Raw genomic sequence first — 14,784 nt, forward strand, 5'->3', positions numbered from 1 at the left:
GTTTCTATGATACCACACAGACCAGGCAGTTGTGGCAAACAAAGCCACTGTTTCAGGCTTGGTGAAAACTAGCTCAGTCAACTCCCTAAAGGTTGGAAAGGACACCCCAGACTTGTGCATCCAACCAAAGTCCTTCTCCCACACCTCATTAAGGCCACTACAACTCCATAATGAATGGAGGGTGTCTTCAGAAGCAGCAGCGCAGTGAGAACAAGAAGCATCAGTCAGGATTTTACGCTTCATCAAATTCTCTTTTGTAGCTAGGGAATTTGTGCAAGCCCTCCAAAGAAAGTGTCTAATTTTTCCTGGGACTTTGATTTTCCATAGCTTTTTCCAGAATCCCTCTTCTTCAGTGCTGACTTGGGGCAGATTTTCAGCGGAATCCTGGGCAGCACACAACAATCTATAGCTCGTTTTCACCAAGTATTTTCCAGATTTTTCCAGAGGCCAAAATAGCACGTTGGGCTGAGGAGTCAAGCAAAGTGGAAGTGCATTAATCCGGGCTGCATCAGGTGGATGGAAGCAGCGGTCAATCAACTAGATATTCCACCACCTCATTGTCCGATTAATGAGCTCGAAAACTGTGGCCTCAGGATGAAGCTCACCCATGGAGGAAGAAATAACTCCATCCCCATTTGGCAACCACTTATCAATGAAAAGTCTAATGAGTTAACCATCTCCTGCTCTCCATCTGGCACTTGTTACAATTAGATGCCTAGATTTTAGAATGCTTTTCCAAGCATAAGATCCGGAATAAGTAGTAGCTTCAAAAATGGACCCATGAGGGAAATACTTTGCTTTGAAAACCTTATAAAACAAAGAATGCCTATCATGAACCAACCTCCACACTTGTTTTGCGAGTAAAGCCTCATTGAACATACCTAAGTCTTTGAAACCTATGCCACCCTCTTCCTTGGGTTTGGTTAACACTTCCCACTTCTTCCAATGTATTTTTCGACACTCCCCCTTTTGACCCCACCAAAACCTACATGCAAGCATCTCAATGTCTTGACAAAGGCCAATTGGAAGGCGAAAACAACTCATAGCAAAGGTCGAGATAGCTTGGACCACGGCTTTAAGTATAACCTCCTTTCCGGCTTGAGATAAGAGTTTTTCCTTCCATCCCTGCAATTTTCCCCAAACTCGATCTTTAATATAATTAAAACTCGTTTTTTTATGTCTTCCCACTACTGTCGGCAAACCCAAATATTTCTCATATTCCTTAATTTCCGGAACACCCAAGAGACTTTGTACTTGTTCCTTGGCTGAAACCGTCACATTACCTCCAAAGAAAATTGTGGTTTTGTTTGTATTTATTTTCGATCCCGATGCTCTCTCATACTTCCCAAGGATCTCCAAAATTTTTGACACATCACCAACTCTAGCACGACAAAAGAGGAGACTATCATCGGCAAACACAAGATGGGAAATTTTTGGCCCGTATTTGCAAAGAGAGAAACCCTCAAGAAACTTTGCTGCCACCACCTACTCAAAGAGGCCATTTAAACCTTCCAAGCAAAGAAGGAAGAGGTAAAGGGAGAGGGGGTCCCCCTGACAGATGCCTCTAGTTGGGGTAAAGGGATCTGAAGGCTCACCATTTATCAAAACTGAGTAGGTCACTGATTGAACGCACTCCATAATCCAACCAACCCACCTCCTATGAAAACCCATTTTCTCCATAACCTCTTTAAGGAACACCCACTCTAATCTGACGTATGCTTTACTCATGTTCAACTTCAGAGCTAAGTGCCCCACTTTACCCCCTTTCTTACGTTTCATATGATGGAGAGTCTCAAAGGCCACTAAGATATTATCAGAGATTGCCTTATCAGATTGGAAGGCACTCTGAGATTCGGAGATAATATGAGGAAGGACTGCTTTCAACCTATTTGCCAACACATTAGGCACAAGCTTATATAAAGTATTACAAAGTGCAATGGGACGAAATTCAGTGACATGTTCAGGATTTTTAGCTTTAGGAATAAGAGAGATGAAAGTGTGATTCAGACCTGAAATTAAGCTGCCGAAATTTAAACAAAACAACACTGCCTCGACTACATCATCGCCTATTTCACTTCAAAATTTCTGAAAGAAAATGGGAGGCATCCTGTCGGGACCGGGGGCTTTAAGGGGAGCCATTTGATTCAAAGCACACTCAATTTCCTCTCGAGAAAAAGGGCTGGTCAGACCTTTATTCATATCTTCAGTAATTACAGATTTTATGGATTGAACCACTTCATCCACTTCTGCCGGCCTTGAGGAGAGGAACAAATTTTTATAATAATCCCGAACCATGAATGAGATGTTTTCTTCACCCGAAACCAGCACCCCCTCTGAATTTCGGAGCTCAACAATTCTATTCCGACAAAAGCGTTGTGAGGCTTTTGTGTGAAAAAATTTGGAGTTACAATCCCCCGAAATCATCCAATGCTCTTTACTTTGCTGCTGCCACATTTTTCGTCAAGGCAAAGGAGATCAACAATTTATGATTTAAGCTTGAGAAACTGATCCACTCTTCTTCCCTGGGTTGCATCACTTTCAGCCACTTTTAGCATCTTCTTTTTTTTAACAATCTCTCGTCTCACATGGCAGAAAGAGTTCTTACTCCATTGCAAGAGGTTCTTTTGACAAGCCTCCAATTTTTTTATAACAACTTCCATGGGAGAGCCCCCAACGGATCTACCCCATGACTGCACCACTGTGTCCCTACATCCTGAATCCTCTAGCCACATCTGTTCAAAGCGCCAAGGTCTCAAGGTTTCAACTTCAATCCCCTCAAAGCAAATACAAATTGGACTATGATCCAAAGACACACAGGTCAAAGTTTGCACACACGTTGCCGAAAATAAATCGTACCATTCCATCGTGCACACAACCCGGTCTAACCTTTCCCACACCATACCTCCATTTGGATAAGACCTTGACCAAGTAAATTTGTTTCCAGAGAAGCCAAGGTCCAATAAATTACACTCGTCCAACACTTCTCAAAATTGCTCTATCTGACCATAGGGTCTGAGTCTGCCCCCATTCTTTTCTTGAGATTTTAAAATTTCGTTAAAGTTGCCACCACACAGCCAAGGCAGAGAACTATGTCTATGCAACCCCCGAATCAAATCCCAAGTTTCCAATCGCAAATGAGTTTCTGGGGCTCCATAAATTCCTGTGAAACGCCAAGAGTTATCCTTTCCTTTATTAATCACCACATCAATATGATTCTGAGATGAAAATTCCACATCTAAATTAAAACCCTTCTTCCAAAAGAGAGCTAGGCCACCCCCACGAGTAATTCTTGAAACTCCATGGACATGACCAAACTGAAAAGAGTCCCGAATGTTATTTAGCCTAGCTTCTTCCAACCATGTTTCGGCTAAGAACACGACTGAGGGATCTTGTGCCCGGACTAATTCTCCAAGCTCCTGAACTGTCTGCCGATTCCCAAGCCCCCGACAGTTCCAACAAATGAGATTCATTGATCCTAGCGGGGCTGGGAACCAGCCTCCACCAATGTAACTGCATTTTCTTTATCAGACAGAGAAACCAAAATTTTTTTTTTTTGATAGACCTTTCTGGTTTTTCTTAGGCAGTGAAGCCCTTTTTCTCCCTATGAAAACCTTTAATTTTTCCTCAGGTTCAGTAGAAATACGGTTAATGCATGTCCAAGAGCGCTTAGGTGGAATAAGGGTGCACATGGGATAATCTAAAGTATTTGAAAGGTCAACTAGAGGGAGTTTGTCTAACCTGGTGGAGGGTAATGGGACCTTGCATGTGATTGAGGGCTGAGTTGGACTCTCTAGTGCATTTCCTTCATTGTCCCCGGCAGAGCTGAAGTGGCAGACTCCTTTATTGGTAACAACTCCAAGTTTCCATCAACATCTACCATCACATCACCTTTTTCCCCTTCTGAGTCAGAGTTATACAAAGTATGCCCAAAGTTCCTTTTCATTTGTACTGATCCCCAAAACCTGGCGGGAGATCTTCCAGCTTCCTAACAATAGGATATGCAACCGGTTTTGAAATATTGGGGGGTAGAGAATCCGAGGTCAGCACTTCCAGAGGTTTCATCGGACCTCCAGTCACTTGCGAGGATGCTTTTTGAGCTTTAGAAAAAAAAAATTCACTTCCTGTATCCTTTGGAACCTTTGATTCTTTCTTATGTTGGTAGAAGCCCGGGACTACAATGGTGGATTTTCTTATTTGATTTGATAAAGGAGCTCGCAGCCACGCCCCGAAATTCCGATCCTCCATTTGAGCGAGCCTTCACTGTTAATCCATAGGTCGTAGTCTTTGTCACCATGGGTTAAACATCCACACCAATAATAAATACTTGGCAACCTTTTGTATTTAAAGGAGACCCATCCCGTGTTTCCCCCTTCCAAAGTAATTTTATGTCTATGGCATAGAGGCTTCGAAATGTCCAGTATAACACGCACTCGCACATGATCACCACCTTCCATAACTGAAAAATCAGAAGGGCAAACTTCGCCTATACCTGAACATAGTCCTTCAGCCACCGTTTTGTTCATAAAACTAACCGGGATATCATATATTTGCACCCAGAAAGGAACTTGCTCATAATCTAGATTTCTAACGTGAGTGCTATTATCGTATCTCTGAAATGCTAAGAACTTGTCGAAACTCCAAGGTTGAGAAGAAAAAATTCTGTCACAATCAAACTTGTTTTCGAAAATAAAGAGAACAATATGGTTACCTTGGTCCTTAATCTTAAATCCCTCCCGAGTTCGCCAAAGTTGAGAGAAATTTCGAGCCACGGCATCAACGTTGAGGACCCGTTTAGTGTGAAACTTTGCAACCAGGATGAATTCTTTTGACCCCATATCAGATCGGAGGTCAAACTTGTCCTCCTCCTGTCCCTGCAGAGACATCTTTGTCCATCCCACCGTAATCCTCCATAAGACTAAGGAATGCGATAAAGTGTTTCCCAAAATCTCTTCAAGAAAAACCCATTAGCCTGAAGCAACCAAATGGTAGTTAGCAGGGACTGATAGCCTTCACGAGGAAGGGTCCGGCTCTTTCTCAGCCTAAGAGAAGTTTGAAAGCCCAAACCTTCACTAGCAACAAAGAAAACTTACATCAAAACAGGATGCAGTTTTGTAAAGACTAAAAGACGCATAATTATTTTATTAATTGAGCCTATCTAGAATATTTGTTTTTGGAGGGGTGGCAAGTGTAAATTCTAAAAAGTTAAGGGTGAATTATAGCCTTTTCTTCCCTTTGTAGGACACGTGCCCCCACCAATCCTTTCTCCCTTATCTCCTTGCTGCATCAGACCCCCTTTTCTTTGTTTCTTTATTCTTTTTATTTCCTTTGTTCTTCTTCCTCTTTGCTTGTGCTTGATTCGGCCATCCTTCACCTCATCAATAGCCACTCCTCTCTCACACCTACAACCCTCTTCTCTCTTTTTTTATTTGTTTTAATGTGGGGGAGGTGGTGGGGAAGAGGGCTAATTTGATGGAAGACCATGATTCAGTGGCACTAAATGCTTTCTAGGTGCAGCAAAAATAAAATGGCAGCAAGCTAGTTATAATCTGAAAAACATTATTTCACATCAACAGATATGAAGTCTACTTGCAAATATAATGGGAAATTTGGCAAGTGGAACCCTCAAGTTGGTATCCAGAAAAATCAGCTGAATGGAAGTTAATTGAATAAAATACTTGATCTGTACTTATAATCAAGAGATAAAGCCAAAAGATCAGAGAGCTGGAACGCAAGTTATGAGAATCGCATGGGTATATTGAGGAATATTTTAATGGGACACAACCACCACCAGAGGAGCATGAGAATTCCTAACCTTGATGTAGCAAATTCTATTAAAGCATAACATCAATAATAAATAAGAGATGTCCTTTACAAAGCCATACCGTGTTTGGTCAATATGTATTATGCACCTAGGCCGTAGTGTACTAAGTATGACATTAATTCCCAACTGTACCCTGTTGTGGTCGGTAAAGAACAGAAAGGTGGTGCGAAGCTGTCAAATTCAAATTTTTTCAAATTCAATCAGAATCCTACTGATATAACTGATAGTCAATATCACACAAAATTTCAGGACTTTCTAAAATACTTCAAGGAAAACATTACTGAAAATAAAAAAAAGGGAGATTCTTCTGTCATCATGAAAGAATCCACAAAAGTGTTCAATCTTCATCTGTTTTTACAATAAAACCTAAACCAATTCCAATTGATTGCTGAAATTTCATGCATACAAATGTAAATCTTGATTTATGTTCTTGACTTAGTTTTTAAATAGAGCAAGCATGATCTGTAACTCAAAGAATCAATAAACTATATGATCTCAACCTTCTAATCAAGCTGATTATAAGGTTCTGTATAGCTTCCGGTATTAACAATTTGCTGGGGAGCCCAGCAACTTTATGTTGGAAATAAAAGAGAGATAATACTTGAATTTTTCTTAAAAATTACACGATTTGATTTTACCAAAAATAGGTGGCAGAGATGAGGAGTAGACCAAGTCACTGTCTTGAGACAAATCGTGCCGTTTACAGTATATCCGATGTAGTTAGACAAATAGCTTCTGCACGTTGTCCTTAGGATACAGCAGCTCAGCCACTTTTGCTAATTATCCTTGCGAGCCTACACTACTAATAGGATATAAGCTCTCTATAGTACTTTCTTTTCCCAGAAAATTTTATAAAAGATAAAATATTTTTGTGAGTAGTAAGAAGTAATAGATGGTAAGTGTTTAGAAAGAAAAAAAAAAAGTTGTTTTTTGAAAAGTTTGCACCTTTTTAATTCAAAAATAAAAATGTGTGTTTGAAACTTTATTTCTTTCCATATATATATATATAGCCAGATATGTTGCTTGTATTTAGCCAAAAAATAAAAACATCTACTATCTTTAAAACTTTAAATGGTCATAAAATTATTGAAATCAATGTCTGATTAATAGCTTCTTTTATATATATAGCCCGGTCAAAACTTTTTTTTCCAAAGTTTGTTTGATGCGGTAAGTTAATAGACAAAACAAGTTTGTCTTTTAGTGTCAAGATGCCATTAAAAACAAAATAACAGCCCCTAACGTGGCTGTCATGTCATTTAGATATCAAATAATTCTATCCTTTGAAATCTTGACTATACACCATAATTACAACCAAGAATAGAAAGCAACATATAATGCTATAACCTATCAACGGTAAATTATATAAATATATAGTTGTACAATATCTGATGCTTTCTATCTATAACACTGCTATTAAATATATTAAAAGAAATATTTTAAAGTAAAAGTTTATAAAGGAAAGTATATTAAAAGCTGGCAATATATGGTATTAAAATTCACATTAATTTTTAGAGATTTCTTAATTAAAACCATTGACAATAGCTATTCAAATTTTGAATTATATTTAAAAATTTAAAATTTAGCAATTAACGTATTTGACATTAAGGATAATTGATTTCCTCAATTCACTTAAATGAGTATTAAAATAAATATGATATTTTTTATAAAAATATCCAACATTTTATGCATACGTACACCCCTCAAATATAGCTTTAACATTAAAGCAAATAAAAGGCAGCTATGGGATGCAAATCGAATATTTGTTTTTTCAATTCTAGAAGACAAAAGGCTAAAATTGACATACTGAAGGTTTAGGATGTCAAATGCAACTGGAATGGATGGGTCTAATTCTTGAGAGTGGCTACTTTTGCTAAATGTACACCATATTCAGATATTCCCTTCCAAAAACCTCGCATTGTTAGACAATAACCAGGTATTGCCCTTGTTATTATGGGCTAAAGAATATACTTCATGAAAGCAATGCTTTCACCCTGATCTAAACAAACCTCAAAACCAACATTTGACCAACAAAGTGCAGAGTTGAGATGATTGGATCATACCAGGATAATAATAGAATGGAGTGAAGAGGCTTTTAGTTGAGATGATTGGATCATACCATGAACGTTAATTTTCTTAAAGTTTTGACAAGTGAATACAAATCAGTAGTTAAAATATAGATAGATTAGCCATGTTGGCATTATCTCATATGAACAACATGAAGTTTGAAATATTGAAGGTACAATTAACATGCATATACGTAAGTGCCAGAAATCTGCCTTTTAATTGAAAGAACATGGCAAAGCTGCAACTGTTATAATGAAAAATACTTTTGAGGAATATGGATATGATATTTGAATAAATACAGGCAGCAACCTACATGGAAAAACACATGCCCGCTCCTATGGATACTAAAAGAAATCTTATATTGGATTAGATGACAGAAGTCTGAGGATCTCCATTGGGACAATGCATAAGCTACCTATCATGTATATTGTATACAAAGATCAGCTTAAACAGTTGAACTAACTCACCTAAGCATGATGTACAACTGGGCTCAGGATTTTGGACCTAGGATTTAGCTTGGGTTGACAACCCAACACAATACAATAAAATTATTTTATTGTCGAAGATTTAGCAATAAAAGGGCACATAGATTCCCATAACAGTTTGAATTCATGGGTACCTTGGTTAAAATGTCAGCATAAATAGTTAAATTATTAAATTTACCGTATCCTAATACATTAAGTTTAGGGATAAGTGGTAATTTATCATGGTAGTAGAGCCGATAGTCCTAAGTTCAAACTCTATCTCTATTTTGCCTCCCATTTAAAAAGTTAAAAATCCATTAGAGCCTACTTATTAAGGGAGAATTTGGACACACAAGTGAAGAATAGTCTTAGAATAAATGCATAAGTGATTAAATTCAATATTTCCTAATAACTTATGCTTTTGAATTAATGATAGTTTATCAAAACCATTTATGTTTGCAACATATACTAACTACTAAGCAAGCTTGGTTGACTCTTGATGTATCAATAGCATAGATAAACATGTGTTATATTGATGCAGCCACCTGGATTTTTTTTTTCATTAATTAAAGGACGAAATTATAGGGAATATACACGAAATCTCATATTTGTGAGAGGCAAAAAATAGATAGAAAAAATAACACACACACATGAAACAATCACAAGACACAAGAAATTACGCGGAATGGCAATTTGTCTACGTCGACAGAGTTGCAGTGATTTACTATTCTCAAGGGAAAATACAAGATGTTGTAGTACAATGTTTTTGCTCTAATGACATAAACCAAACCTTAATCTGAAACAACGATTTATATCCCACACAGGCTATTTACAATGAGCCAAAAAAGGGTTGGCTTGGGCTATTGGCCCAAGTCTCTGCTCTTTGGACTAAGCCTCAAAAAATCTCTCATTAAAAATCATAACACTTTTATATCAATTCGAGTCATACTCTGAATCAAATATAAACTAGGCTCCACATAGCCCAACAGAAATATCGAAATACAAAGTCTCCATCGCTGGTGGAGGTGAGTCTTCTATCCAAACAAGATCTTGATCTATATGTTTGGCAAGCCTTGCTTATGAGTGGCTTACTGAATTACCAGTGTGCTTTATACAAAGAAAACTAACAAACTCTTAATCCTGCTACTATGGATTTGTTTGTATAAGCGGTTGGAAAACTGTGTTTCGAGTTTAAAATGAGCATTTGTTATAAAAAAAAAATATTAAAAAAAATTAAAAATTAAAAAAATAAACTACGAGGAGTTGTGGTTGCAAAACAAAGTCTTAGGTTTTAAAAACTCTCTTTTAATCTCCCAAAACGTCTAATTAAACGGACCCTATATATTGGATTTCATGAAGAATACATCCCAGCCGGGAGGAGTGTGGTCCTGAGGAAGATAATGAGCTCATAATAAACAAACTATCACCTGCGACTATAAGCTCTGAAAAGTGAAAAGCCACCTTTCATTGCAAAAATGGTTGTCTGTTCTGCAGGCAAGGATCTCTGCCTCTTCACTATCTCACACTGATGGAGGCCATAACCTCTCCCTTCTCATCACGAACAATCACACCAAAACCCGTTGCTCTGGACTCCTTGAAAATAGCAGCATCGAAATTTTAAGGAGATTTGGTGTTGGGAAAAAACCACCAAGACAGCAACTGTTGTAGAGCTGGTCTTGAATTATATTGTTGCACACAATGAAACTCCTCAAGGATGTCCCTAGCCCAAGCATTGAGAATCTGTGACTGTTGTAATTCAGTTCCGCAAGTCACTGCATTTTGTCGGTGATAGATGACCCATGTCAGTACTAGAAACAGCTCCAATTCCGAAGGTTCAAGGGGAGAAATCAGCTCTTCCACCAGTTGAAGCATGTCCTCTTGACCATGGGAACACTTCTGGAGATGCACAGAGCAGCTGGCCCAAACATCTTGGGCAGCTCCACAGTCCCACAAAGCATGAATTGTAAATTCTCCATGTAAGATTAATTTGCTTCTAACTCGCAAATTCGCCTATTCAAGACTTATTTTATGGGACCTATAAGTAATGTTCAATTGAAGTAATAGTCATGTGGTTTTAAAGCTCTAGATATATACGTCTTGGGGAAAACATTTTTTAATTTGGGTGTTTATTTAATAAATTATGGTCAATTTTGCAGTTGGGCAAAACTATAATTTCAACAACTGTTGCAAATTAAGGGTATTTAAAAAATTTATACATGTCTACAATTTTTTTTTTTTTAAATCCTAAGTATCTTAGGTTTTAGTTTCTTCAAGTCCAGGTTAGTGTTTTTATTAGGTTTTTAGTTTACTAGTCAATCTAGAAGTCCTAAGAGCTAAAAGGTTCTACCTAAATTTTTGTTAGGAAGTCATTTTACTATTTTATCTACCTACCTTTTTTCTATCCCCATCATCCAACAGCAGAACCCCACAGCTACAACAAGCAACAAAAAAAAAAAAAGATAAAAATGAAAATTCCTACAGCCTCCCCACCACCAGACACAGCGCTGCAACCCATAATAGTACCACTTAAAATATTGTCCAAGGCAAATATATCCATCAAATTCAACACACATAGAACAAGGAATTGATGTCAGCATATCTAGTTCACTTACTGAATATTCTTCATAGAAAAATGACTGAATCAACACTGGATATTGAATCTCTTTACACCATTCTAATAAAATCCTGCCCATCAATTTACATGTTCAACATTGATTTTAGTTTGGACAAGTATGGAAATTTAAATTGTATCCTAAATCAGAGCAATCATGCCAAGATCCTATTAAAGCAACAGAGACTATTGTAGTTCCATAACATGTTGAATAATAAAGCATTTACATTCAATACTGTTTTACTTCCTATGGATAGCATAATTTACCTAACACTTCAATGTGCGTGTTTCTAGCAAGGCATCTACATTTGGGGAAATGCCATAGCTTTTTCTTCATGTGATTCACTTAAATACTAATTGATTCAGAAGAACAGTCTCACCAGGTAAACTTTCCAACTCTCATTCACGTTTGAGAGATTGCCGATAAAATTAGTGATATGCTGTACAACCAAATTGCTTCAGATTCTGGCCAGACTTTATTCCATATAAATCTTAAAGGCCGAGGAAAATGTGGCTCTATATAGGTACTGATCAGCTTATATGAGATTCAAACCATTTAAAGATCTGGTCAGAATGTAAGCTAATCATTTCATGGTAGGCAAATGCAAGATTCAACTCCTCTTGGATGTGTTGTGCTAAATGCTTATCTGGCAAATGGATATTACTCTCCTTGAGTGCTGGTTTCCAACGTGTAGCACGTCCATCATTTTTCATATATCCATTTTCATCAATGAAGCCCTTCTCTTGGAAAAGTTCAAACAACTTAGCAGAAACAGTTTGATCAATACCTGGAATTCTGTCGGCTAAAAAGTGTGAAGACAAGGGGAACTCCATGCATTCAATCTCTGCGACATCAACACCTTTATTTCTCAAAATTTCCAAATTTTCATCTATCTTCTGCTGCCTCAATTGATCTTTGGGCATGTGCACAAATAGTGTAGGTGGATAATCCTCAGTAATATCCATTTGATCAAATCTGCCTTCAGCAATCATAAGTGTAATACTACTGAACTTCAACTGAGTGGCAAGAACAGAAACAAAGTACCCTCCAGAGGAGGCCCCCAAAGCCACAAGAGGAAGCTTTTGAAGCTTTTTTTTCTCAACCCACCACCTTATAATATCTTTAACAATGAACATCTCCTCCCCAAATGTCCAGCATCTACCTGCACTTGATATGGTAAGAACAGCAAACTTTTGAGAAAGAGCATGAAGGACAAGTAGCCTTTCTTCAGGCAAACCAACACAATTAGGGCAGGTAGAAGATCTGTCCCAAAAGTTAACAGCTCTGCCACTGCACCCATGTGCCAGAAAAAGAACTGCCTTAGGTGTATCAGGTATTTGCCAAATCAATTCTGTCCCATTCTGAACCTCCATTGTTGGATTAAATTGCACCAAAGACTCAAAGCTATTCCATTTCTGCTTCAGAAGTCCAGATGATGATATGTTTTTTCTACCATTATCATTAACTAACAATATTAAAAGTACAAGAATCAGAATAACAGACAGTAAAATTGTGATTCGATACTTTTGAGGCCCATTCCAAGCCTTTGATTTGATTCCACGCTTCCACATTACTGCAAAGTAAGATACAGAGAATTGAGGATTCTTCTGAATGAATTTTCAAAATAACAAATATGACATGAATGCAACATGGAGACTATACTTCGATTTAGAATTTCTGTAGCTTGTTAACGTTTATAGCTGTTACGGCTGCAAGCAGAAAAATTTTTAAAATGAGATTTATTGATCTTCAATATTCAATATTCAATATTCAAAACCAATGGGAAAAAAAACCTCCAGCCAGCTATTCCTAACAAAATCATTTAGCTTAATCAGGTTGAGTTTCTCACTTTCACAAGCCAACCAAATATAAAGTAAATAATATCTTCCAGCAAGAGCATGAAACTGTTAACAAAGGGAAAATTAAAGCATTAAACACAGCAGTTTTGTTTTACTAGAGACTAATAAATATAAAATGTTCTATCATCAGGTGATCAAAAATATCTGTAGGATGTAGATGAGAAACAACAACAACAAGCCCTGATTCTAAATTTTTGGGATCAGCTATGGATCCTCAACAAATTGGTTAGGGTCAGCCACATTGAAAAGATGCAAATGAGAAAAAGAATTAACAAAGAGCAAGCTTTGAGGCTAACGAACAGTAGGAAAATCATTTAAGTTCAAGTGGGTTTTTTTAGTTTCCTTGATGTTAGAAGTCGATAATTTTGCTTGAATACGTTTTCTTAAATTGTTTTAATTCAATGATATTTCGATAATCCAATAATTTCTTATAAGTGGGAAATATCAGTTGTTTCCATTTTTTTTTTTTATATAAATATTTGTGGTTTCCATTTGTTAGCAAGAACAAAAGATCTTCACTCCTCAGTCAGAGTTTGTCATGCCAAGCAAGGTCATGGTTGGCAACATTTGGCAATAACCTAGCCTTTAACCATTTTTGCAGGAGTGGCCACTCTCAAGATCAAACCTGTGCACTTGACTTAGATAGCCTGAGACTTTTACAGTTTTATTCTATAGCAATTGAGTTTAATTATTCAACTTTTACACTTAATTTTTGTAGTACAATTTTTGCAAAGACAGTAATTTTAGAATTGAATACTTTCAAATTCTCAATCCTATTCCTAATGGAAATGACAGATGTTTTATGCCCGTATCTATGTACTCTCAATTCAATGGAAACTTATACACTTTAAAACGATTACATGATGCAACTTAGTCCCAAGTGAATATCTTCTCCATCTGTCATTTGTCTTTTTCTTATAGACAATTACACCACAACCAACTATTGTAACACTCATTTTTCAAACCATCAACCTAATTTTACAACCCAAATGTTTTTCCCCAAGTCCACCTTTTTGGTTAAGGTGACTGAACAAATCAAGACCATAAAACTTTATAAATCACCTAATTCATTTATAAAACTCTTTCCTCCTCTTCACCCCATAGACCCTAAAATCATAGTCTTTCCTAAACCAAAATGCAGCTTAATTGTGACCTATAGCACTTCTAGTTACTGATTACAAGGCTTAAGCTTCATCTTCTTCACTCTAAATTCAAAACACATATTTACAAAAATTCACACAATTACAATTGCAAGCTCTACACTTCCATCAACTAATTGCCTGATCTTCTAAAATACACACATATATATATATAAAGCTCAAGATGCAATTGAAGCAAAACAGCAAATATCCAAAAAAAAAACCAATAACTGATACAATGATAATGAAATCCAAGTTTCTGTCTGGTTGTTGAGAAAAAAATGTAGGAAAGAGAGAGAAAGAATCAAAATTTTCCCTTGAATCCCTTTTCAATTTCCACAACATCCATTTTTCCACTGTTTTCCTCCGTTTTCTCAGCAACCAAACAGAGAAACACATGAAATGAGTTACACAGAATTGCGGTAAATACAGAAACGGAAACGTACCTTGAAAAAGAAAAATCGGAGAGAGAGAGAGAGAGGCGAAGATCTAGTTTTAAAGAGTGAAGTTTCGATCTGAAAGAGGCTACGTTATAATACGTTATTGTCACCATTATATTAGGTAGTACATCAGTTTCGCTATGTTTATGACTACAACTGCTGTCTTTTACTCCTCAGATAGACTCTGTTTACTAAAAACGGATAAATTTGAGGTTCTTTTTTTTTTTTTTTTTTTTGGTATAAACATTGATTTTTGTATCGATCCGTTAGGGCAATCGCATCGGTCGGTACAAAATTCATGTTTATTTTGCACACAAAAAAAAAAAGTACTTTTTTTTTAATCTCAGGCTCACTTTTACAAAACATTTACGTCAGTTTATCTATT

At 36.9% G+C, this 14,784-nt stretch overlaps 1 protein-coding gene across 2 annotated transcripts; it reads right to left on the reverse strand.

The window, feature by feature from the left end:
- Positions 1–10,984: 10,984 nt before the first annotated feature.
- LOC142638501 (uncharacterized) lies at positions 10,985–14,559 on the reverse strand. Of its 2 annotated transcripts, XM_075812531.1 has the most exons (3): positions 14,406–14,550; positions 12,624–12,670; positions 10,985–12,534 (listed from the first exon to the last, which is right to left on the reverse strand). In XM_075812531.1, the coding sequence occupies exon 3, from the start codon at positions 12,530–12,532 to the stop codon at positions 11,492–11,494; it is 1,041 nt and encodes a 346-aa protein (XP_075668646.1). In that variant the 5' UTR covers positions 12,533–12,534; positions 12,624–12,670; positions 14,406–14,550; the 3' UTR covers positions 10,985–11,491. The 2 variants fall into 2 exon arrangements, with proteins under 2 accessions (XP_075668646.1, XP_075668645.1); XM_075812530.1 differs by lacking the exon at positions 12,624–12,670 and having other exon boundaries at positions 14,406–14,559.
- Between the last annotated feature and the right edge of the window lie 225 nt (positions 14,560–14,784).

Source organism: Castanea sativa, chromosome 6 (assembly GCF_040712315.1).
Source record: "Castanea sativa cultivar Marrone di Chiusa Pesio chromosome 6, ASM4071231v1".
In the NCBI taxonomy this organism is placed as follows: Eukaryota; Viridiplantae; Streptophyta; class Magnoliopsida; order Fagales; family Fagaceae; genus Castanea; species Castanea sativa.